The 22,818-nt window shown below is 45.4% G+C and overlaps 1 protein-coding gene across 1 annotated transcript in view; it reads right to left on the reverse strand.

Moving 5' to 3' along the window:
* Positions 1-13,172, reverse strand: part of CLMP (CXADR like membrane protein) — a 134,650-nt gene extending 121,478 nt beyond the window's left edge. Inside the window, exon 1 of the mRNA XM_049856430.1 lies at positions 12,808-13,172. Within this exon, the coding sequence (XP_049712387.1) occupies positions 12,808-12,838 (31 nt within the window). The 5' untranslated portion in view covers positions 12,839-13,172. The remainder of the gene's footprint in view (positions 1-12,807) is intronic.
* Positions 13,173-22,818: the final 9,646 nt, after the last annotated feature.

The following is a 22,818-nucleotide window of genomic DNA, read 5'->3' on the forward strand; positions in this document are numbered from 1 at the left end:
TGATTTTTCCATTACCGTAAACCGAAACTCAATACTCCATAAGCAATAACCCCCACCTCTCCCCTCCCTCCTGCCCCTGGTAACCACTAAGAAACTTTGGTCTCTGCACATTTGCCTGTTCTCCTCTTTCTATGTAAGCGAGGTCTTACAACATTTGTCCTTTTGTGATTGACTTATTTCACTCAGCTTAATGTCTTTAAGGTCCATCCATATTGTAGCATGTATCAAGACTTCATTTCTATCATAGTAAAGATGAATGCTTGTGCACAAATAGAAGAAATTAAAGACAATGCAGACAGACTGTGATAAATGTAACCAATGCCAACGAACAATTTATGTCAAAATTTGTAAAAAAAAAAAAAAATTCATTGAGCGATATACAATTTTGCAACGACAGTAATAAAAACTAAAAAAATGTTTGGTTACATAGATACATAGGTATGCATAAATATGTACAGGAAGGCATAGATGAATATATGGGTTATATATAGATATAACTGTAGGCATATGAATATACATGTTTATGTGTGCTGCATATATTTTCAAATATAAAATACAGCACATGGGGGCACAGTTGCAGGTACTTCCTAGATACAACCAAACACCTCATGGGATTGGTCTACTGGTTTTGAGGGCTCAAGACCATAGTTTCATGGGACAGCTCAGTCAATTGGCACAATATAGTCGATGAAGACAATGTTCTACATCCTAGTTTGGTAAGTAGCGCCTGGAGTCTTAAAAGCTGGCAAATGGCCTTGAAGCTATTGGTGTCTACTTGTTCGGAGCAAAAGAGAAAGAAGGAAACCAAAGACTCAATGAAGAAACTAGTCTACAGAACCAACAGTCTACACAAACAACCACGTCACCTACCTTGAGACCAGAAGAACTAGATGGTGCCTGGTTACCACTACTGATCATTCTGACCAGGGACTCAGTAGATGGCCCTGGACAGAATGAGAGAAAAATGTAAAACAAAACTCAAATTTCTAAAAAAAAAAGGCCAGACTTACTGGACCAGTAGAGACTAGACAAAACCTTGAGACTATCACCCTGAGATACTCTTTCAACTTGGAACTCAAACCATTCCTGGAGGTCACCTTTCCACCAAACGACAGATTGGCCCACAAAATAAATAATATCACCTGTGAATACTACGTTCCTCAAAATAATCGTCTAGATGAAGTCATATGAGAAACATTTACCCTAGACAAGAATTACCGTAGATGAGAAGGAAAGGCAGGACAGAAAAGCTAGATTAACATTTGAAGCAGAACAACCAAACTGGAAATAACGAGAATGCTGGTAGATTGTGAAGAATATAACCAATGTTACTGAACAATGTGTACAGAAGTTGTTAAATGAGAACCTAACTTACTATGTAAGCTTTCACCAAAAATACAATAAACTATTTTTTAAAAAGACTTCATTTCTCCTACTGGCTGCGTGGTGTTTCACTGTATGTATGTACCACATTTTGTTTATCCTTTCATCTGTTGATGGGTCTTTCTGGTCATTTTGATGATAAAGAATTCCCCATTAAAATCATATACCCTAGGGAGAGGTTCCATCTTTACTTTTATAAGCTTATGCTTTATATTCATTTCTTTGCTCATTCATAAGTTTGCTCATATGTTGACTCGTTTGCTCATTTCCCAAGTATCTAACATGTGCCACCCACTGGGCTTGGTATTAGATGATAAGATACTGTTTCCTGCTTGCAATCACACAGAAAAGAGAACACCTTTGTTGTTGTTGTTGACAGGTGTTGTCAATTCTGACTCATAGCGACCCTACAGCACAGAGAGAACCCTTCACAATAATATAATGTGACATAAACTATTCTAGGAATCCCTGGGTGGCACAGACATTTAAGTGCTCAGCTACTAGTGGAACGGTTGGTGGTTTGAATCCACCTGGGGCTCCTGGGAAACAGTCCTGTAATCTACTTCTGAAAGATCACAGCCATTGAAAACCCTACGGAGAACAGTTCTACTATGAAACACACGGAGTTGCCTTGAGTCAGAATCAACTTGATGGCAAATGATCAAGTGATTCTAAAGGTATGAACTAAGTGCTATGACAGTACAGATAGCGGAGCAGTGCTCTCTGCCTGGGAGAGTCGGGGAAACCTTCCCAGAGGCTGTGATCTGGGAGCCGGGGGTCTTGAAGGAGGGTTGGAATTAGACAGGGAAGAAGTGGTGAGGAGGCATCTTGGGCAAGATCAGACAGATAAATGATATGGAGGTGATAAAGAACAAGGTGTGAGGCCTGAGGGCAGACTAGGATACAAAGCACCAACATCAGCTTAGGGGCAGTCGAGAGCAAAGCCCTTCAGGGATGAGTCCCAAGCAGAGGTTTTTTGGGGGGGAGGGATTTGGAGAGGTGGAAAACTGGAACAGAAAGGAAAAGAGGCAACACACAAACAATGAGCTTTACATAGTTCACTCTTCTCTCTCATTAAATGTCAGATGTGAGAGCAGGGTATGTTGAGCCTAGAGCAATAGATAGATTGAGCAAGAGAAGGTCAGGCTAAGGTGGCAAGTGTGTGGAGGACTATCACCCGGATGCCTCAGGGCTTGGGAGGCTGCAGGACTCTGGGAACAGGTGTGAGAGGCAGTGGAGCAGAGACTGCCGCTGTGGAGAGGCGGCCTCCTTTCCAGCCTCCCCTCCTTCGCTGGGGACGAGGCAAGGCCGAATCTGCTGCAGCTCACAATTGGTTGGAGCAGGTGGGGATGGAACTTCTCCAGAGGAAAGCAGATGGAGACCAGGCCTCCTCCGAAAATGCAGGCTCCATCTTCCTGGCTCAAGGATTCCTTCTGAGCAGGAATTCTAGGTCTGCAGAAATCTGGGGCACTCAGGTTAGCCCTCTTTAATCACACTCTTGGCTGTTTGGGTCAGTGGAAAAAAACAGACATTTCTCTTCTCACCTTGAGGTTTTCCTTTCCTCCCAAATTTAAAAAGGAAATGTAATTCAGCACATTTCAAATCTGGGTGTTGGGCTCACTGGAGTGTAACCTTGGTCAGGACAAATGACTGCCTGGAAAGTAGAGAAGGTAGACACTTGCACCTCCTCCTCTTTGTTAAGCCAAACCCTCAAAGACCAGGTGGCCCTGGGTCCCGAGTGGCTCCTGCTGTGTGTCACTGCACGGATGTCATCAGTGATGCCTTTTCACTTCAGTCTTTGAATCAGTGCTGAAGCCAAATCTCCCTTTTTGTTATAGCCAACCTGTACTGCCAGGGACAGAGAGCACCTTCCCTCTTCGGGGAATAATACCTATCTCACAGGTTGTTGTGAAGATACAAAAAATTACTTGTATGAAAGTCCCTAGCACAATGCCTGGCACATAGAAGGTGCTCAGTAAGGCACTGACTGCTTGATGCTAAGAGCAGAAAGAAACCAACCAGTCATTTGCCCTGGCTGGCATAGCCCAAGTTGGCACAGGCATTTAGAGCAGGTAGTAGGGAGGACAGAGTCCCTGTGTGGTGCAAACGATTAATGTCCTGGGCTGCTAACTGCAAGGATGGAGGTTAGAATCCACCCAGAAGCACCTCAGAAGAAAAGGCCTGGCAATTTACTTTTGAAAAATCAGCCACTGGAGATCCTATGGAGCACAGTTCTACTCTGATATAAATGGGGTGGCCATGAGTCAGAATCAACTTGATAGCAACTGTTTATTAGAGAGAACAGAGCCTGGGCAAAGAAGGCTTATACCCGCAGTTGGTATGCTAAGCAGCATAAGAAAGGACACCTCTTGGCCAGGGCTAAACAGCGTAGAAAGTTACTCCCCCAGAGCAGTTGCAGGCAGTTGGGGCACAGATGGGGGTCTATGAGCCTCTTGGGGTTCTGGAACAGAGCCAGACTACCAGAAGGACATCTGGGAACTAGTCTTCAGGGTAGAGGAGCAGCAGTGGCCGAAGCCCTGAAGGCTGGCCCTGACGGCCTGGTGCCAGCTGACTTCAAGCAGACCCCCCAAATATCCACGGGCTGACCCTCTCCCAGCAGGGGCAGTCCAGATAATCACAACAGCCATTTATGAACTGCTTAATACATACCAAGCAGGGTGCTACAATTCTTTACCTGCGTTACCTCATTTAGTTTTCACAACAGACCGATGACATTGTTAGCAGTCCCAATGACAGATGAGAAAACTAAGGTTAGGGAGGTGAAATAACTTACCCCAGGTCACATGATTATTAAGTGGCCAAGCTAGGTTTCAAGCCAGGGCCTCGGGACACCAGAGGCCAGGCTTTCGCAGCGGTTGCCACGCTGCTGGGCCACAAGGAAGCCTTACACACTTCCCCCACTCTTCCCTTGAAGAGTGATTGGAAATAATTGGAACTGTCACTGGAAGTAATGAGAAGTGACAGAGGCTGGGTTGGAAGGCCTCTTCCTCCAAGTCTGAATCGTCCCCACAAACCCAAGACTAAATTTAAACAATGAAGTCACAAAGCGATTTCCCTCTCAGGGATGTGAGTTTTCCCTTTTTTCCTCACAAAAAGAAGTAAGGATATGTCAGGGACCGAGTCTCTGTTCAATACAATGGATTTCTTCTGGAACAGAAAATTCCTTCTCGACTTGATCCTATTTGCTTTCGGTGTAGACGAATGCTATTAAAACCGTGAGTGAACAGACTGCCATTCTTAATCAGGAGATTCAAATTCACTGATACAGATATATAGAGATATAAACCAAACCCACAGCCGTGGAGTCGATTCCAACTCATAGAGACCTCATACGGTTTCTAAGGCTATAAATCTTTGCAGAAGCAGAATGCCACACCTTTCTCCTGAGGAGCCACTGGTGGTTTCGAACCGCTGATCTTTCGGTTGGCAGTTGAGTGCTTTAACCACTGCGCAACCAGGGCTCCTTATATACAGGTATAGATACGTCAGGAGGTATGAGTAATAAAGGTAGCTGTGTGGCTGGCATGTTACGATGAAGAACGTGCCATAACTTTCACTAGGCAAGGACATCAGGAAGCTCAATTCCTTCATGAAGCACCTGGTTGAATGCCAAGGACACACACCATCTAAGCAATCCCTTCTGATGATGATGGGGCCATCCATCAACCAACTGGCTGTTTACTTGGCACCCACCTCACTAATGTGCAAATGCTGTGAGGGATGGAAGAATATCGGACACAGTCTCCAAAGATCCATGTTACACGTAATACCCTAACTCTACTAGACAGTGCATAATTCAGTTGCTTCCTCTTTGGGGCTCCCAGAAACCTTGGTATTCTCTTCAATGATACTACCTTCATATCTGTAACTTCTTGTTTATGAACATGTCTGCCCCGCTAGGCTGTGAGCTCTTTGACGGTAGGGACTGTATCTTTTGTATTACTGGAGCCTCAGAGCCTAACACAGGGCCTGGACTATAGAAGGTGCTCAGTTATTGTCATGGATTGAATTGTGTCCCCCCAAAATAGGTGTTGTAAATCATAACCTCTGCCTGTGGTTTTGTTAAAATGAGGCAGGACTCAGTTCTATCAATGAGTATTGTTGTTGCATGCCGTTGAGTAGATTCTGACTCATTGTGACCCTATAGGTCAGAGTAGAACTGCCCCATAGAGTTTCCAAGGAGCGTCTGGTGGATTTGAACTCCCGACCTTTTGATTAGCAGCTGTAGCTCTTGACCATTGCGCCACCAGGGTTTCCCGATGAGGATTAGGTTATGTTTATTACGTTAATGAGGCAGGATTAGGTGTATGTTGAGTCGGTCTCTTTTGAGATCTAAAACAGATTAAACAAGCAAGCAAGAGGAGCAGAGATGGAGGAAGAGAGATGCCAAGGGCATGAAGATTGCCCAAGAAGCTCAGAGACAAGGACTTTCCTTCAGAGCCAACAAAGAAAGCCTTCCCTTAGAGCTGGCACCCTGAATTCATACTTCTAGCTTCCTAAACTGTGAGAAAGTAAATTTGTTTGTTAAAGCCATCCACTTGTGGTATTTCTGTTATAATTAAGACAGTTATTGTTTTGTGAGAGAGTGAACAAGTGAGTGAGTAAAGAGCAAAATGTTACATCATAGATCTGAGTGCTAAAGAAGATTCTAGAAGGGAGCTCAATGAGCTGCTGCTGCTGTCATCGTGAAATAAAATGAACTCAGAGGAGCTGCGTCACACCAGGAGTTCAGTTGTTTTAGTTCAGCTTTTTCATCCTCTGCTGTTTCCTGTTTCTATGCTGTTCTACCTCTTTCCCTTCTTCTTCCTCCTCCACTTGCTTCTCCTGTCACCTTCCGTGATTCAAATTCTTCAGATCCCCTCTGCTGCGTCTCTTCAGAAAAACCTCCAATACTCTACCCTTACTGGGGAGCTAGTCTGAGATAGTTGCTCCTTCTCTCTTCTCGTTTGGACACCAAGGAGACAGCTCCCTCCCCTGCCTCCGACTGGAACAAAGCAGCATTCTGTCTTATCATCACTAGACTTTGGCAGGGGCCGCACACACAAAATGATCTGACTGACTATGGCTAACAAAATAAAAGTTGTTGGATTTCAGCATTCTTCCCATTTTGGTCTATGTGGTGCCAAAGGCAATAAACTTATTTTTCCAGTATCCAGGCAGTTAGGAAGCTCAGATAATCAGAATTTTTTCTTCTTTTGGAACAGTCTACATTCTTTTTTGGGACAACAAATAAGTCAGAAATGCTGAAAACAGGAGTTTAACTTGAAAAAGCCACATGTTAGGCAAGTCATACCCAATCCACACACCTTCACCAACCGCGCCTCAGGGTCATGTGCCAACGAGGGATGCTCCTGTGTCTGTCTCCAAGGTAGGGCAAGGGTCCCACGACAATGACTTTAAGTACTACACGTCTTCTGATAACTTAGAAGGAACTAGTAACTCACGGACAATAATACAGTAATCCTGGGCTATAAACAATAGCTCTGGGGGTTGGCGTCTTGGCTCAGCTATTTACTAACAGGGTAATGCTGAGAAGCTCACTTTATACCTCTGAGCCTCAGTTTATTTATCTGTAAAATGGAGTAATAATGTCAGTTATTCTCAAAGAAAGGTTTGAGAATAAGATATGTTAATATGCTTAGTACATTGTTAAACCCTGAACAAATGTTAGTAATTAACTATACTGTCATACTAGTTCTACCCATAAAACCCCCTCTCAGGATAATCATAGGTCAGGTTAGTACTACGAGTGGGTTAATAATGTACAATTCACATTTCAAAACCCAATGACAAGTTCAAATCCATATAAATGATAGTACAAGGAATTTTATTAAGCAGTACACTTAATGTGTGTACTTTATTATATGTAAATTATCCCTTAATTAAAAAGTTAGAAGAAAACACTTATGCTTGCAAATAGTTTCATACATAGGCCCTCTACACTGGAGTCTATCTTAGTCATCTGCGTAGGAGGAGGTCCTTTTGGTGGGTATTTCAGTTACCAAACTTCCCAGGCAGGAGGATCTGGCTGTCTACCCTGATACTACATGGTGTCCCCTGGCTGGCAGTGCCACAGTGCAGACGTCACTACTGCTCTCTTCCCATTGGTTACTGGGCCCTTCTGGGCTCATAATTTTATGCTAACAATTGCCATGGTGCACAGCGCCTGAAAGAACCAGCCAAGCTTGGCGATACCCACGTGTTCCTGACCACAACCATATCCAGATCAGCAGGCAAATTCTCAGAATGAAAACAGAGAATGTTAGTGGTGGAGAGGAACTCAGAGACAACTTTAGTCTAATACCTTCATTTTACAAAAGACGAAGCTGAGGATCAGAGTGGGATGTATGACTTGCCCAGGATAATCCAACAACAATAGAAGAAGGAAGCTCGCGGTACCGATGTTCAATCCTGCTCCTTGTATGCACGCCCACATCTTTGAGACTTTGGGTATAAAATTCCTTTTTCCTGAATAAACCAGACATTATACGCGGCATTGCAGAAGTTTCCAGGATCTCCAGTTAGAGTGGCTAAATTGAAATGTTATGACATCCGCCCTATTTTTCAGGCAAATTTCTCAACATAAAAACTGGTGCCAATTATTCAGCATTTAATTCATTTGACTGAAGCATCTGAAGAGTAACTGTGATCTTGGAGCTTAGCCACATGAGTTGAAAAGGAGGGAAACAGATTTTCTATCTCAAGAATGTGTGATAGGGCAGACCATAGAATTAGGGTTCTAGTCCCCTTCTACTAAGTTAGCTGTGCCAAGTCTCTCTAGTTTTTGGTTTCTTCTCCATTTTAAATGAAGGGGTGGGTTCATTTATCAGGAGATCAAAGAAGCCCTAGAAATTGTAGGCAAAATATGATGTATATGTGTATTTTTCTGGGACTTAATTCATGGCTTTCATCAGATTCTCAGAGGAGTCTGAGACTCAAATTTTAAGAACTACTGATTTAGATAAAGGAGCCCTGGTGGTGCAGCAGTTAAGCACTGGGTTGCTAACTGAAAGGTCAGTGGTTCGAATCTACCAGATGTCTAGGAGAAAGATGTGACAGTCTGCTTCCATAAAGATTACAGCCTTGAAACCCTACTGGGCAGTTCTACTCTGTCCTGTAGGGTCACTATGAGTCGGAATCAACTCAACAGCAACGGGTTTGGGTTTGGTTTGGTTTGCTTTAGACAATCTAGGCTTTTCCCTGGAGCTCTGGTGGTGCGGTGGTTAAGAGCTATGGCAGGTTACGGTTGCTAATCCAAAGGTTGGCAGGCAGTTCGAATTCACCAGCCACTCCTTGGAAAACCTATGGGGCAGTTCTACTCTGTCCCATAGGGTTGCTATGAGTCTGAACTGATTCAATGGCAACAGGTTTTAAGCTTTTCACTAGTTCTGACTCTACCTTTTAAAAATGTCTGTCTAGTTCATCATCATCAGTTACAATCATGAAATATGTGTACACCGCCCAACTGAGCACAAGACAAAAATAAGAAGAGACAAGATATCAGCCTACCGGGACTTTATCATTATTATTACCATGATCATTAAGGCGAGAGGAAGGGAGGACATAGAATCCTACCGAGACCTGTCACCGCAATACAGACTGAAGCACTGTGCATTCAAGGCTTCCCCAAACTTATTTTCTGGGGAAGCAACCTCTTTCCACATCCTCCTCCACCTGACAGAGGCTTCAAAAGAGCAATCTTTGGTTAATCTGGTAATAAACATAGAAGTTTGTATAATAAGTACATTATCGGGTCCCTGTCCATGTAATGGTCTACATATAATAAAAAAATAATAATAACTGGTCCTATTTGCACAGTGGACGAGAAAGCACAGAAGCAAGCTGGTTAAAACTGGGCGCTTCACAATTCTGTGGTCGCCCAGTCAAAAGGTCATAATCCTCCAAATCTTTCACCTCTCTTGACCTTGCTGTTGTTAGGTGCTGTCGAGTGGGCCCCTGACTCCTGGAAATGCCATGCACGGTGGGATGGGATGGGATGGGATGGGATGGGATGGAATGGAATGGAGTGCTGCCTTATCCTGTGCCATCTCCATGATGGGTTGTAAGTAGACAGCCAGGCCTTTCTTCCTAGTCTTAGTTTGGAAGCACTGCTGAAACCAGTTCAGCGTCAAAGCAACACACAAGCCTCCACTGTAAGATGAGTCATAGCTATACATGAGGTGCACTGGCCAGGAATCGAACCCAGGTCTCCTGCAGGGAAGGTGAGAATTCTACCACTGAACCACCAATGCCACCAGCTCTGGCATACAATGGTTCAAATAAGGGCTATATCCAGCTCCCAGAACTGCTGCTTCCCCTATGGGCTCTGAACCGGCAGGGACGTCAGTTATAGAGGGGTTCCCTTTGTGTTGCTCCCCTCAGATGCCTGTCTCTGGTTCACCCATCTGCTGGTAATTCTCCCCAGCCTTGTCCCTTGTCCCACTTCTTCAGCTCATCTCCCTGTGACTTCTTCCTTGAACAACTTAATCAACTTAACTGGGATGTCATGAGTCTGAGTACGTCTGACAAAGGAACAGATGTGGCAAAAGCTTAACAGTAGGCGTGAATGACGGAAATCCAGCTGTGCACAATTCTAAGTCAGTAGTCCTTTTTTTCTTTTTGACTTGAACTTTTAAGTTCGTAACAATTTTATAAAGACAAAACCAAGAAAGACATCATGAGAGGTCACTTGCGTGATAAAGGCAGAGTATGAACCCAACGAATTATTTCCTCACCAAAGGAATGATTACGCATAGTAGACAGTCAATAAAGAAGGGCCAAATGGATCAATGGCATCTTTTGATTCATGTCTTGGTCAGTTTTTCCTTTCTCAAGAACTAAGAGGATGACTACCATCAATATTTGCATCTTGGCATGGCAGCTGATTTCAACTGACCAGCTGAGCCAAAGTCACTTGTCACTTTCCACTGTGAACTATACCCAACACCAAAAAAACCCAAACCCGTCGCCGTCGAGTCGATTCTGACTCATAGCAACCCTACAGGACAGGGCAGGGCTGTCCCACAGAGTTTCTAAAGAGTGCCTGGTGGATTTGAACTGCTGACTTTTTGGTTAGTAGCTGAGCTCTTAACCACTACACCACCAAGGCTAATACTGGTATATTAGCAGGTGCTCAAAATTTGTGAGTTTCGTTTCCTTTCCCCAGGCTTCTCAGATAGGGCAGGGTCATGCTGAAATCTGTGCTCCACAGAGAGGACTGATAAGGACTTAGCTACAGAGAAGATCTTTAAGAGTCCTTCTGTAGGGAAGGAAGGCTGTAGGGCACGGTGGTTTAGGGAACACTCTCTGGAGGCTGATAACCTGAGTTCAAATCCCATCTCTGCTAACTGTAGGCTTTTGCCTCTGAACAAGTTACCTGACCTCTTTACACTTTGATTTCTTCATCAGTAAACGGGGAAATAATAGTGGGTAGCCAATAGGGTTGAGGGAAACCCTGGTGGTGTAGTGGTTAAGTGCTACGACTGCCAACCAAGAGGTCGGCAGTTCAGATCCGCCAGGTGCTCCTTGGAAACTCTATGGGGCAGTTCTACCTTGTCCTATAGGGTCGCTATGAGTCTTAACTGGTTGATGTGAAGAATAAATAAGTTAACGAGATAGTACATATAAAGTACTCCACATAATAAACCCTTAATAAATGTTTGCTGTTTTTCATAAGGCAGCTCTGAAGCTTGATTGGAAACCCTGATAGCACAGTGGTTAAGAGCTATGTCTGCTAACCAAAAGGTTAACAGTTCAAATCCACAAGGTGCTCCTTGGAAACCATATAGGGCAGTTCTACTCTGTCCTATAGGGATCGACTCAACCGCAACGGGTTTGGTTTGGTTTTGGAAGCTTGATTCTACCAAACCTCTGGTGATCGGTAGCTCAGTGGTAGAGGCCAGTAAAGACGACAAAGGTGCCATCTGGACATGCCAAGTATGCACAGGAGCAGTACTGAAACACTTGGCCAATATCTAAGAGATTAGAAAATAAAGCCTTCCCCACTCACTCTACTTGAGCAACAGTTTGGGCTAATCCACATCTTTTATTCTTCTAACACAGATACTATTGGCCGGAGGGTGGGTTAAGCAGGGATGAAAGTGACCTGACTGGTATGTAAATTTTCACGTAAAAAAAAAAGAAAGAACCTCTAGCCACTTATTTCAGGGTGACTTTTGAGTGCTTCTTCACTTCTGTTTGGTGGTTCTTCCTGGCTTTTTAGGCTGTCCGAGCTAGGAGGGGTTTAGAAACCATCCGGTTTTCTTATTTTAGAGCTAAGAAGACTGAAGCCTTGGACAGTTGGTGAGTTGTTCACGGTCACCCAGCTAGTCTGTGCAAAGCCAGGACTAGTTCTCAGGTGTTCTGACGTCCAACTGCAGCCTTCACTCCCCCACCCCAGCCAGGATCTTTCATTTTCTTCACTTTGGTTCACTTTTGGTCCTGTCTCCAGGCAGACCCCACGCTGCCCTGGTGCGTCTCAGTGACTTGTCTTCAGCACCCCTCACCCCCACCTCCAGGTGTGAGCTTGGTGAGGAGCCTGAGACACTGGCAGCCTCCCCCCAGTTGGCTCTTGCCCACACACCTCCCTCACATATACTTTCAACCTGTGCCTTAGCTCTCTGAGGCCTCAGGGAACCTGCCTGGGTAACACCTGGAAGGGAGCCCAGGAGGGGTCTTCTCTTTGCTCCAGAGCCTGTTTCAAGGGGCCAAAAAGGCACTTGGTCCATTTCTCTGTTGGTCTCTTCCATTCCACTTTTTTTCTGTCTTCTTCACACCGTCTTTGCTCAGTGTCCCTCAACCTTGCCCTTCTGTTTCACTTTCCCATTCTCCTATTTTCTCTCCTTCCTGACCCTTCCCCTCCCTTCCCTGAGTAATTTTCAGTGTTTTCACCTTCCTGATTCTCTGTGGGCTCTGCCCTTTTCCCTCTCCGCCATCCCTCTCCAACCCTGCCTCTTCCCCATTCCCTTCCCCTTACCCTTCAACACATCTGTTTCTCATCTGAGCCCTCAGAGGCGCCTGCTTGCAACAAAAAAAGCTCCCCCCACCCTCAGGAACCTGGCACAAAAATTCCTGGATAAACCATCCCTCCCCCAATTCTCCAGTTTCCCAGATACTCCTGAAACTAAACACCACTGTAAAAAGGACCCTCTACACCCGACCGTTCATGGCCAAACTCAACAGCGCGGAAGCCTGCTCAAGGGCCAGATGTTTGAGGCATTTTCGATGGCCGAGTGGGCGGCTTTTCGCTGCCCAGATGTGCTCCTCCTTTGCCGGGAGGCAGGGACAGAGGACTCACTCCAGGGCTGCGGGGACAACGGTCTGGAATCAGTGTGTGTCTCCGCCCGGACGGAGGGCTGGGTTTACTCCGAGCATCCAAACTCCCGCCGTCCCCCAGGCACTCACCTAGCAGCAGCAGCAGGAGAAGGACGGTCATCCCGATTCCTGGACGCGGGCACCTCCCGGCTCAGCCGCTCCCTGGCTCCGGGGCGGCCGGGTGCAGCGGACGAACCTTCGGCGAGCTGGGCGCGGCGCCTCGGGGTGCGCGCCGGGGGGCAGCAGCCATGTGCCGGCGCGGAGCTGCCCCGCGCCCCCAGGCCCCGCGCTCCTCGCTCCGGCCCCGGAGCTCCCCTGCGCCAAGGGGCTTCCCGCGCTCGGCGCCGGGACGGGAGCAGGGACCAGGGTCAGGGAGGAAAAGGCGAGGCGGAAAGGCGCTCCCGCGTCGTGGAACACTTTTCCCTGTTTGGAAAGAAAAAGGAGTGAAGAAAGAAAGAGAAGGGAAAAAAAAAAAAAAAAAGCTAGAGTGAGCTGGAGCCACAGGGTTGCCTCCCACCGGAGCCCCTCCCTCTCGCTCCCTCCCCGGTTCCCGCCTCCCCGGGTTTGGGGTGAGCAGTGGGGCCCAGCGAGCCGCAGAGGTGGGAGGCGGCCCCCGGGCAGGGCTCTACCCGGGCCAGGGCGGGGCCGAGGGGGCTTGGGGACCCTGGAGGGGCGGTCTAGTTGCTAGAAGCGTGGGGTTGAGGTGTGCTAGAGAGAATCGGCCATACTTCTGTCAGGAGCCCGAGATGGATGCGGCCTTGTCAATGCCTCGCCTGGGCGCTCATTGTGTCTGTGTCTCCGCATCTCCGTCACACACTCTCTGCTTCCAATTCTATCACAAATCTGTCGTTTCCCTCGCTTCCAGCTGCCTCCGTTTCTCAGATTCCCCTCGCCTGACTTTTTTCATCTTCCCTCTGTTCTCATCCCTCTTTTCTCCTCTTCCTCCCCCCGCCCCTCGGCTGCTGTCCTCTCCCCTCCCTGTCTGGTTTTGTCCCCAGTGGAACTACCAGACTGACCATTCGGACAGTTAAGCGTCGAAGTGGGCGAGTTAACAGTCAAATAACCGGCTTGGTTGTTACTCCACTGACTTGGCTGCCGGTTTTGGCATCCTCCTTGGCCTCTCGCCCTTGCTCTTCCTCTTTCTGCTGTCAGTGTTTACGGTAGCTCACCCTCAGATCCGGGCAGAGCCGAGCTGAGCTCTCGCCCCGGGAAGGGGGATCCAGACAAACTGCACATGCAGGTTAAGAAGCATGAGAGCAAACTGCTCTGCACGTGGCCCCAGACAAAATGTGCACCACCCCCTTTCAGAGAGAAAAGCAGGCGAAGGGAAAGGAATTCCCTCTGCGCTAGGGCCTGCGCTCTGTGGGTGGCAGGGACAGGACCAAGGAGGCCGGCGGAGCTGGGGCGCTGCAGGTCCTACGGTTCTGGGGCCTGCCATTTGTGGCCCAGCAGCTCAGCAGCAGAGGAGGCTGGAGAAGGAGTGGACAGTGAGGACCCGGCTCAGGTCTCTACAGCCCGAGCTAGTACACGTGTGCCCTGTTGCCCGAAGAAACCCAGCACTCTTCTAGTCCCCAGCCTCTAGGTGTCCCCGGAGCAGCGGCCTGTCCCTCAGCCACACTGAGGCTGAGGATGCAATCCCTCACTTTACTTAAGCCTTACTGGTGCTGATATTGGGGCCCCGGTGGCACAGTCGTTAAGAGCTCAGGCTGCTAAACAAAAGGTCGGAGGTTCAAATCCACCAGTTTCCAACTGCTCCTTGGAAACCCTGTGAGGCAGTTCTACTGAGGCAGTTCTACTCTGTCCTATGTAGTCATTGTAAATCAGAATAGGCTCGATTGCAATGGGTGGTGCTGGTATTAGAGCCCTGGTGGAGCAATGGTTAAAGTGATCAACTGCTAACAGAAAGGTCAGCGGTTGGAAACCACCAGAGGCTTTGCAGGAGGAAGCTGTGGCAGTCTGCTTCCTAGAGATTTACAGCCTTGGAAACCCTATGGAGTCGGTATGAGTCAGAATCGACTCCAAGGCAGTGGATTTCTTTTTTTGGTTTTAGTGCCCATATTGGATAGTGGTTAAGAGCTAGGCTGCTAACCAAAAGGTTGCCAGTTCAAACCCACCAGCTGCTCCTTGGAAACCCTCTGGGGCAGTTCTACTCTGTCCTATAGGGTTGCTATGAGTCCGAATCGACTCAACGGCAACAGGTTTTTATTGGGTATTGGGAACCAGGACCAGAACTCTGAGAAATCATTGCTATGGCTGTAAGAATAGCCCCTCCAGGGCTGGCAGGCTGCTAGACCACACATTAGCCCATTTTATTCCATTCTTCTCTCCAGGGCTGTTAGACCCCAGGAGCCATAGCCCAGTTGCAAATGGGTCTACAACTCCTGGTGAGCCCATGTGTGTCAGAGAAGAAGTGTGCTCCTTAGGGTTTTCGTGGTGAATTTTTCTGAAGTAGATCACCAAGAGTTTCTTCCTAGTCTTAGTTTGGAAGTGCCACTGAAACCTGTTCAGCATCATAGAAACACCCAAACCTCCACCTACAAATGGATGGTGGCTGCGTTTAAGATGCATTGGCCTAAATCAACCCCACACCCCCCCATGGAAGGTGAGAATTCTACCATTGAACCCCCAATGGCCCGTGTGTGTATAACCAAAAAACTCATTGCTGTCGAGTTGATTGACTCATGGAGACCCTATGTAATAGAGAGTAGAGCTGCTCCCAGGATTTTCTTGGCTGTAGTCTTGGTTTTGTGTGTGTGTGTGTGTGCTTTAATTGGCTGTAATCTTAATGCGAGCAGATCAGCGGGCCTTTCTTCCAAGGCACCACTGGGTGGGTTCCAACTGCCAACCTTTGTGTTAGCATGTGTGTATTGCTGTTAGTTGCCATTGAATTGATTCCAACTCATGGCAACTCGGTGTGTGCAGAATATAACTGCTCCACAGGGTTTTCAAGGCTGCGACCTTTTGGAAGTAGGTTGCAGGCCTGTCTCCCAATGCACCTCTGAGTGGGCTCAAACAGCCAACCTTTTGGCTAGTACTTGAGCGCTTAACCAATTGCATCACCTAGGGGCTCCTTTGTGTGTGTATAGTCCTCTCTAACTAGCTAATCCTACGCAGTCTTAAAGAAAACCAGCCATTTTGTAGATGAGGAAAGCAGAGGCCACAAGGGCACACAGAAGTTACAGCAAAAACATGGGCTGTTCTTGTGGCTATGGGATCAGCTGGGGAAGTGCTTTAGTTGAATTCCAGCATTTATTCACTCATTCATTCATTTGATAACTATTTATTATGCATTTACTCTGTGCCAGATGCTTTTTTAGGCATTGAGGATAAAAAAGTGAATAGACTTGGTAACTGATATTAAAAAAAAAAAAAAAAAGGAACTAGTATGTCATGGACACCAACAATGGACCAGAAATCATATTCGTTATCTAATATTTACCATTTTTCTTAATTGGTAAGAGATGAGTATTTTCTGTTCCCTTTCGACTCTAAAATGTTTTCTTTTTCCATTCTACACTTCTTATCTAGTAGGGAAAATAGGAATGTTGAAAAAAGTGTTAATTCTTCCTAAAGGCTAGGGAAAGTGAGGGGAGTGTTAATTCTTCCTGAAGTGATTTGTTGTGGTTATTTCTGCTTAAAACAAAACATTTTTTAACATAATTTAAAACTTACAGAAAAGTTGCGCGAATAGTGCAAAGAATACCTAGATACTCTTCACCATGCGTCCCCAAATGTTAACTTTTTACTACATGTTTTACCTTTTTATCTCTCTCTAGAGGAGGTGTTCTTGCAAGTTTTCAAAACCCCATCTCTGTTCCACCACCACTGGTGGACTTTCTCGGGAACCTGGTGACACCCCTGCTGTTTGTCAATCAAGAGTTGGTATGCACATGAAGACAGATGTATGTGACTGTAGGCAGATGTGTGTTCACAGCAACATTGCCCAAGCTGAAGGTAACACGCTGCCTTCATCTCCACATCATTAGTCACCAGGAAATGTTTAGACCAGCTGAAATTGGGTCATAAACAACTCAGTTTTCCCAGGTCCAAAGTCTTGTAGCCAGTAGATATTTGGCACACATTGTTTGGGAAAGGCTTTTGGTGCCCTGAAGAGGACTGTCCTAAATCCAAAGGATCTTTTCTGTTGTCATGCATCTGTGGGCTAAACCCAGCAACCCACTGCCGTTACCTACTCTGTGTCCTACACTGACTGGGCTGGGTGTAATGGGGGCCAAAAGAGGTATGAGGCAGTACTTACCCTAAATGGACCTCTTAGTTCAGTGGGAAAGAAAACATCAACATATGAGATGTCTCAATAACAAATACAAGAAAGTTATGTAGCTAAGTGCCAGAATAAATTATTCGGACAACAAGAAACACTGGGAATTCCAAGGCAGGAGGGAGCACTGTAGGCTGGGGTGGCTGGGAAGTTTCCTTGGGAGAATAATTCTTAAGCCAGGCTTTGGGGGATGAATAGCATTTCATTAGATGAGAGGATGTGGGGAGGGAGGGCCTTATGGGGGAGGGACCTCTCCTGGACAAAGACATAGAGTGAGGAATAGACTTGGTGTACTGGGGCGGGGGGGGGGTGGCGGGAGCAGAAGTGAAAAGTTGGTATTGGAACAAAATGCCCTGGAAGAGAGTTTGAGGCAAAATTGTGAAGGGTCCTGTGTTATGTATGCTTTCTGTATGTTCTCAAATCACGTCTGATTCTGTAATCTTCTTAAAACACATATGTGTAAATCACTGTTATGTATGCTTCTCTAATGCTTTTACACTGTCATGATGTTTATATAATGCTTTTAAATGCCTATGTTCGCTTATAATGTGATATTAAAAATAAGTAATTTCTGAACTTAGAAACAGAAACATGTATACTTTTATAACGCTCTTTAACCAGTAACTGTGAAGCGTTAGAAAGTTGTTCCAACTTTGGACATAGATAACAGAAGTATATCATATAGGTCATAAATAATTTCCCTAAATTGGGGTGTGCACTTGGACTCTGAAATAACAAAATATAACATTGATCAAATCTCTATAAACATAAATACGTTGCTAAACAATTCCCATTATTTTTTAATGAATCAACGTGGTCTTGAAAATATGTAGTAAACAAGAAGACAAATATGTCATAATTCCCTAAATGGTAGCAACTCAAATCTGTATAAATTAGCCATATACAATAATTTCCTAATTGGCAATAAAACATACCAATTACAGTTAAATGTGACAGCACACATGGTATACAAACCCATGGATTTTTGCTCATTTTCAGAGAATACAGGAGCAAAGCTTCCCTCTGACTCTGTGTCTGAAGACTGAGAATCCTGAGATACTGTTACCCACAGTCGACATCAGACCCTAGCTACAGGGGACCTCCTCTGAATTTGAGGGGTGGTCAAGTTTCCTCCTGAGACCACTCCATAAAGATAGAGCCTGAAGTCTAAAGATTTGGATTCTAACATGTAAACTAACATTTTAATTGTCAATTCTTACTCTATCATGCTCACTGGATGTCTTGGGGTCTTATTTACGTGCTTTGCCATGACTATGCAATAAATGAAATGAGTTTGTACGTAAAAACCTGAGCATTTCTGTATTTATCCTGAAGATAAAATCCTCAAGGACAGTCCTGAATGTGAAGCAAAGCATTCTGGAGCTTGTTCTGCAGCCTCCTCAGACTCAAAGTAACTTGACGAAAGCCATATTTCAGGAAGTTTAAATTGGCAGCTTCTGCTCATATATGACACCAAGGGTTGGCCAGGAGTGGAGGGTGTTAGCCTTTCATATCCATCAACACTCTTTACCCCCCTGCTTTAACACTGGACATTTGACATTTCACTCAGTCTTTTGTAAAGTGACATGCATATGCAGCTTCAAGACAATCCCCCTGTCCTTCCCACTCTTTGGGGAGCCGAAGAATGTGACCCCTAAACCTCTCCTATATAGAAATTCTAGAGGCATTGTAGAGTGTGCATGATACACTGAAAGGGGAACATGAAGCAGAAGAACTGAATAGAATCTATTGCCTTAAATGGAGAGATGAGGGACTGGACTAGAGTGTGAAACAAACATAGAAGACATTTGGAAGAAAGGTTTGAAAAAAAAAAAAAACAGCTGCAGATTCCGACTCATAGTCTATAGGGCAGGGTAGAACTGCCCCGTATAGTTTCCAAGGAGCACCTGGTGGATTTGAACTGCCAGCCTTTGGGTTAGCAGCTGTAGCACTTAACCACTACGCCACCAAGGTTAGACAGTGTTAGAGTAACCAATGGTGGTTGTGGGTAGAAGAGGGAGTGGAAAACAATAGAAGCTCTGAAGGTGAGTATGAGTGATCTAATATATTGTTATATGTATATTAAGTATTATGGATTGAATAAAACAAAAACCAAACCCGTTGCCTTTCAGTCGATTACAACTCATAGCAACCCCATGTGTTTTAGAGTAGAACTGTGCTCCATAGAGTTTTTAATGGCTATGATCTTTTGGAAGGAGATTGCCAGGTCTTTTTTCCAAGGTGCCTCTGGGTGGATCCAAACCACCAACCTTTCACTTAGTAGCAAAGCACTTAACTGTTTGCATCACTCAGGGACTGAGTGATTGAATGAATCAAACAAAAGACACCAAACATGTTGCCATCAAGTCAATTCTGACTCATAGCGACCCTATATGACAAAGCAGAACTGCTCCATAGGGTTTCTAAGAAGCGGGTGAGGATTTAACCTGCTGACCTTTTGGCTAGCAGCAGTGGTCTTAACCATCGTGTCACCAGGGCTCCACGGATCGAATAAAAAAAAATAGTGCCCTCAAAAAGATAAAGTTTTAACCTCTAGGACCTTTGAACTTGGCTTATTTAGAAAAAGAGCCTTTGAAGATGCAATGTAAAGAATTTAACTTTACCAAAAGTAATTTGGTCTTTGTCCTTGTTTCCTGGGAAAGAACGCTAACACATTGTAATTTCCTAAGTAACTGAAACACATTGTAATTTCCTAAGTAATTGAGGTGCCTTTGTCTCCAGACCACACCTAAGGGTTTATGCTAATACCAGGGGGCTGGCCTGGCCAGAATGACCATCTAGTGGCTGGTATCAGCTGACCTGGGGGTGGCGGAGCATGATCCAATCACTCCTGCCTTTGCAATAAGACCCTAGGAACCTCTATGGCCTTCCTGGTTGGTGAAAGACCTTGGTGCACATGGGACAGTAATTTGTCCTTTGGAACATGGAAGCTTTGTGCTGGGAACCCCCCCAGACCCCACCCCGTGTGTCTCTTCCTTATGCTGATCCTTTTGCTGTAATAAATCTGTAATCGTAAGTATAGCACTTTCTGTGAGTTCTGTGAGTCATTCTAGTGAATTCTCAGAGCCGAGGGAATAGTGGGAGCCAGCAGGTCAGAATGAAGGGATCCGAAAAGGGCCCCAAGCTTGTGCCTAGCAACCTGAAACAGCAGGGGGAAGCCCAGAATTTGGAGCCAGCAGGTAAGGAGTAAGGATTTTAAACTCTCACCTGGCATCTGAAGTCTTGGGCCGACTTGGCAGTCTGAAGGATGGTGATCTTTTAACTTGAGAGATCTGACCCAGCTCTGAGAGGCTAGAGTCTGAGAAAGAAGTGTCACATGGGCAGCTGGTGTCAGAACTGAACAGAGAAGTGAAAAAGTGTGGATTTTGATTTAGTTACCCGATTAGGGTCGATGCCCTGGAGCAGTTGAGCCAATGAAAAGTTACTCCAAGTCAGAAAAAGTGAGAAAGTTTATTCTGGAGATGTATACATCACATGGGACCCTGCAGGGACACATGCTGTCTCTATGGAGTCCCAAAGAGCAATTTTACATTAGAGCTTATATAGAATCTTACAAGGGTTAGAAGTGTCTTTGTAGTCCGCAGATGGCCCGGCCGGAGGAGATATTCATTACCAGATAGTGACAAAAGACTCTTTATCAGGCTAAAAAGATATATGCTGGACATCTCTTAATCAGGCTAAAGATATACATGTCACCTGGGCTCTGATTTTCCTGGGGGGGTGGGGGGTGGGTTGTAAGTCACAGGAGGTCAGACAGAACAAAACAAAGTTATTTGCATCAGATTAAAACACGGAACGAAGTCATTCACATTAGGTCTAAACAGTCATTAACAAAGGTATGCAAAGGAGGAGGCAGGGAGAGGAAGGAGAAAAACTCAGGGCACATCATGGCATCAGTTATGTTAAGCTCTCAGTTGCCCATTTTGAAAAAGGAGAAAGCATGCTGGAGAGTATTGAGGTCACAATTTGGCATTACCACACACCACAAAGATATTATCAGCTAAATTAACATGAGGTCCTATCAGAGTAAGGGTGAGTCCTGAGCCAATATACGCGGTGATTTTCTAGAACAGGAGAGGAGACACAGATGGATACAAAGAGGGAAAAACACCAGGTGAAGACAGAGGCAGTAAGACTGGAGTTAATCTGCCTCAAGCCAAGGAACGCTTGGGGCTACCAGAAGCTGGGAGAGAAAAGAAAGGATCTTCCCCTAGAACTTTTGAAAAGTGGGCCTGCCAACACTTTGAATGGTGAACTTCTAGTAATACACTAAGATTAATAATAAAAAAAGATTAATAGGTACCATTTATTGATCTCCTAATTCCAGGGAAGGGTGATCCAGCAGAACACTGAGATTGTCGAATAATATCATTAATATCACACGCAAGTAAAATTCTGCTGAAGATCATTCAACAGTGCTTGCAGCACTACATCGGCAGGGAACTCCCAGAAATTCAAGCCGGATTCAGGAGAGATATCATTGTTGACGTCAGATGGATCTTGGCTGAAAGCAGAGAAAACCAGAAAGATGTTTACGTTGATTTTATTGACTCTGCAAAGGCATTTAACTATAGTGATCATAACAAATTACGGATAACACTGTGAGGGATGGGAATTCCGGAACACTTAATCGTGCTTATGCGGAACCTGTACACAGACCAAGAGGCAGTCATTTGAACAGAACAAGGGGATACTGCGTGGTTTAAAGTCAGGGAAAGTACATGCAGGGTTGTATCCTTTGACCATAGTTATTGAATCTGGTATGCTGAGTAAATACTCAGAAACTGAACTATAGAAGAAGAATGGGGTATCAGGATTGGAGGATGACTCATTAATAACCTGTGATGTGGAGATGACACAACCTTGCTTGCTGAAAGTGAAGAGGACTTGAAGCACTTACTGACGAAGATTAAAGACCATTGCCTTCGGCATGGATTACACCTCAACAAAGAGAAAACAAAAATCCTGACAACTGGACCAATAAGCAACATCATGATAAACGGAGAAAAGATTGAAGTTGTCAAGGATTTCACAATCAACACCCATGGAAGCAGCAGTCAAGAAATCAAAAGACTTATTGCATTGGGCAGATCTGCTGTAAAAGACCTTTTTAAAGTGTTGAAAAGCAAAGATATCACTTTAAGGACTAAGGTGTTCCTGACCGAAGCCATGGCGAAAGCAGAACAGTAAGGAAGACTGCGGAAGAATTGAAGCCTTTGAATTATGATGTTGGGGAAGAATATTGAACATGCCATGGACTGCCAGAAGAACAAACAAATCTGTCCTGGAAGAAGTACATACAGCCAGGGTGCTCCTTAGAGGCAAGGACGGCCAGACTCCATCACAGGTACTTTGGACATGTTGTCAGGAGGGGCTGGTTCCTAGAGAAGGACATCATGCTTGGTAAAGTGAAGGGTCAGCGAAAAAGAGGAGGATCCTTGGGGAGATGGATTGACACAGTGGCTGCGACAATGGCCTCAAAAACACAGGTAAACGTCTGTTTGGTATTCTCTGCTTTCAGCCAGGCTCCACCTGACATCGGCAATTACAATGTGCAGTGACAAATACCATGATAGGGACAGTGCAGAGTGTTATGGAGATCATAGCCGGCCTGGATACCTCATCTGGGAAGACATCCTGGGAGCACAGCTGTGTAGACTGAGGGGTAGGGAAGGGGAACAAGAAAGAGGGAGATCTGGGATACTCTCCTATTTTATAGGATACCAAGGAACCACGGGCCATGTCTTTTAACCCCTTTGAGTTTCAGTATCTACCTACGGAGTCCCTAGGTTGTGCAAATG

The sequence above is a fragment of the Elephas maximus genome, chromosome 17 (genome assembly GCF_024166365.1).
Source record: "Elephas maximus indicus isolate mEleMax1 chromosome 17, mEleMax1 primary haplotype, whole genome shotgun sequence".
Taxonomy (NCBI): domain Eukaryota; kingdom Metazoa; phylum Chordata; class Mammalia; order Proboscidea; family Elephantidae; genus Elephas; species Elephas maximus.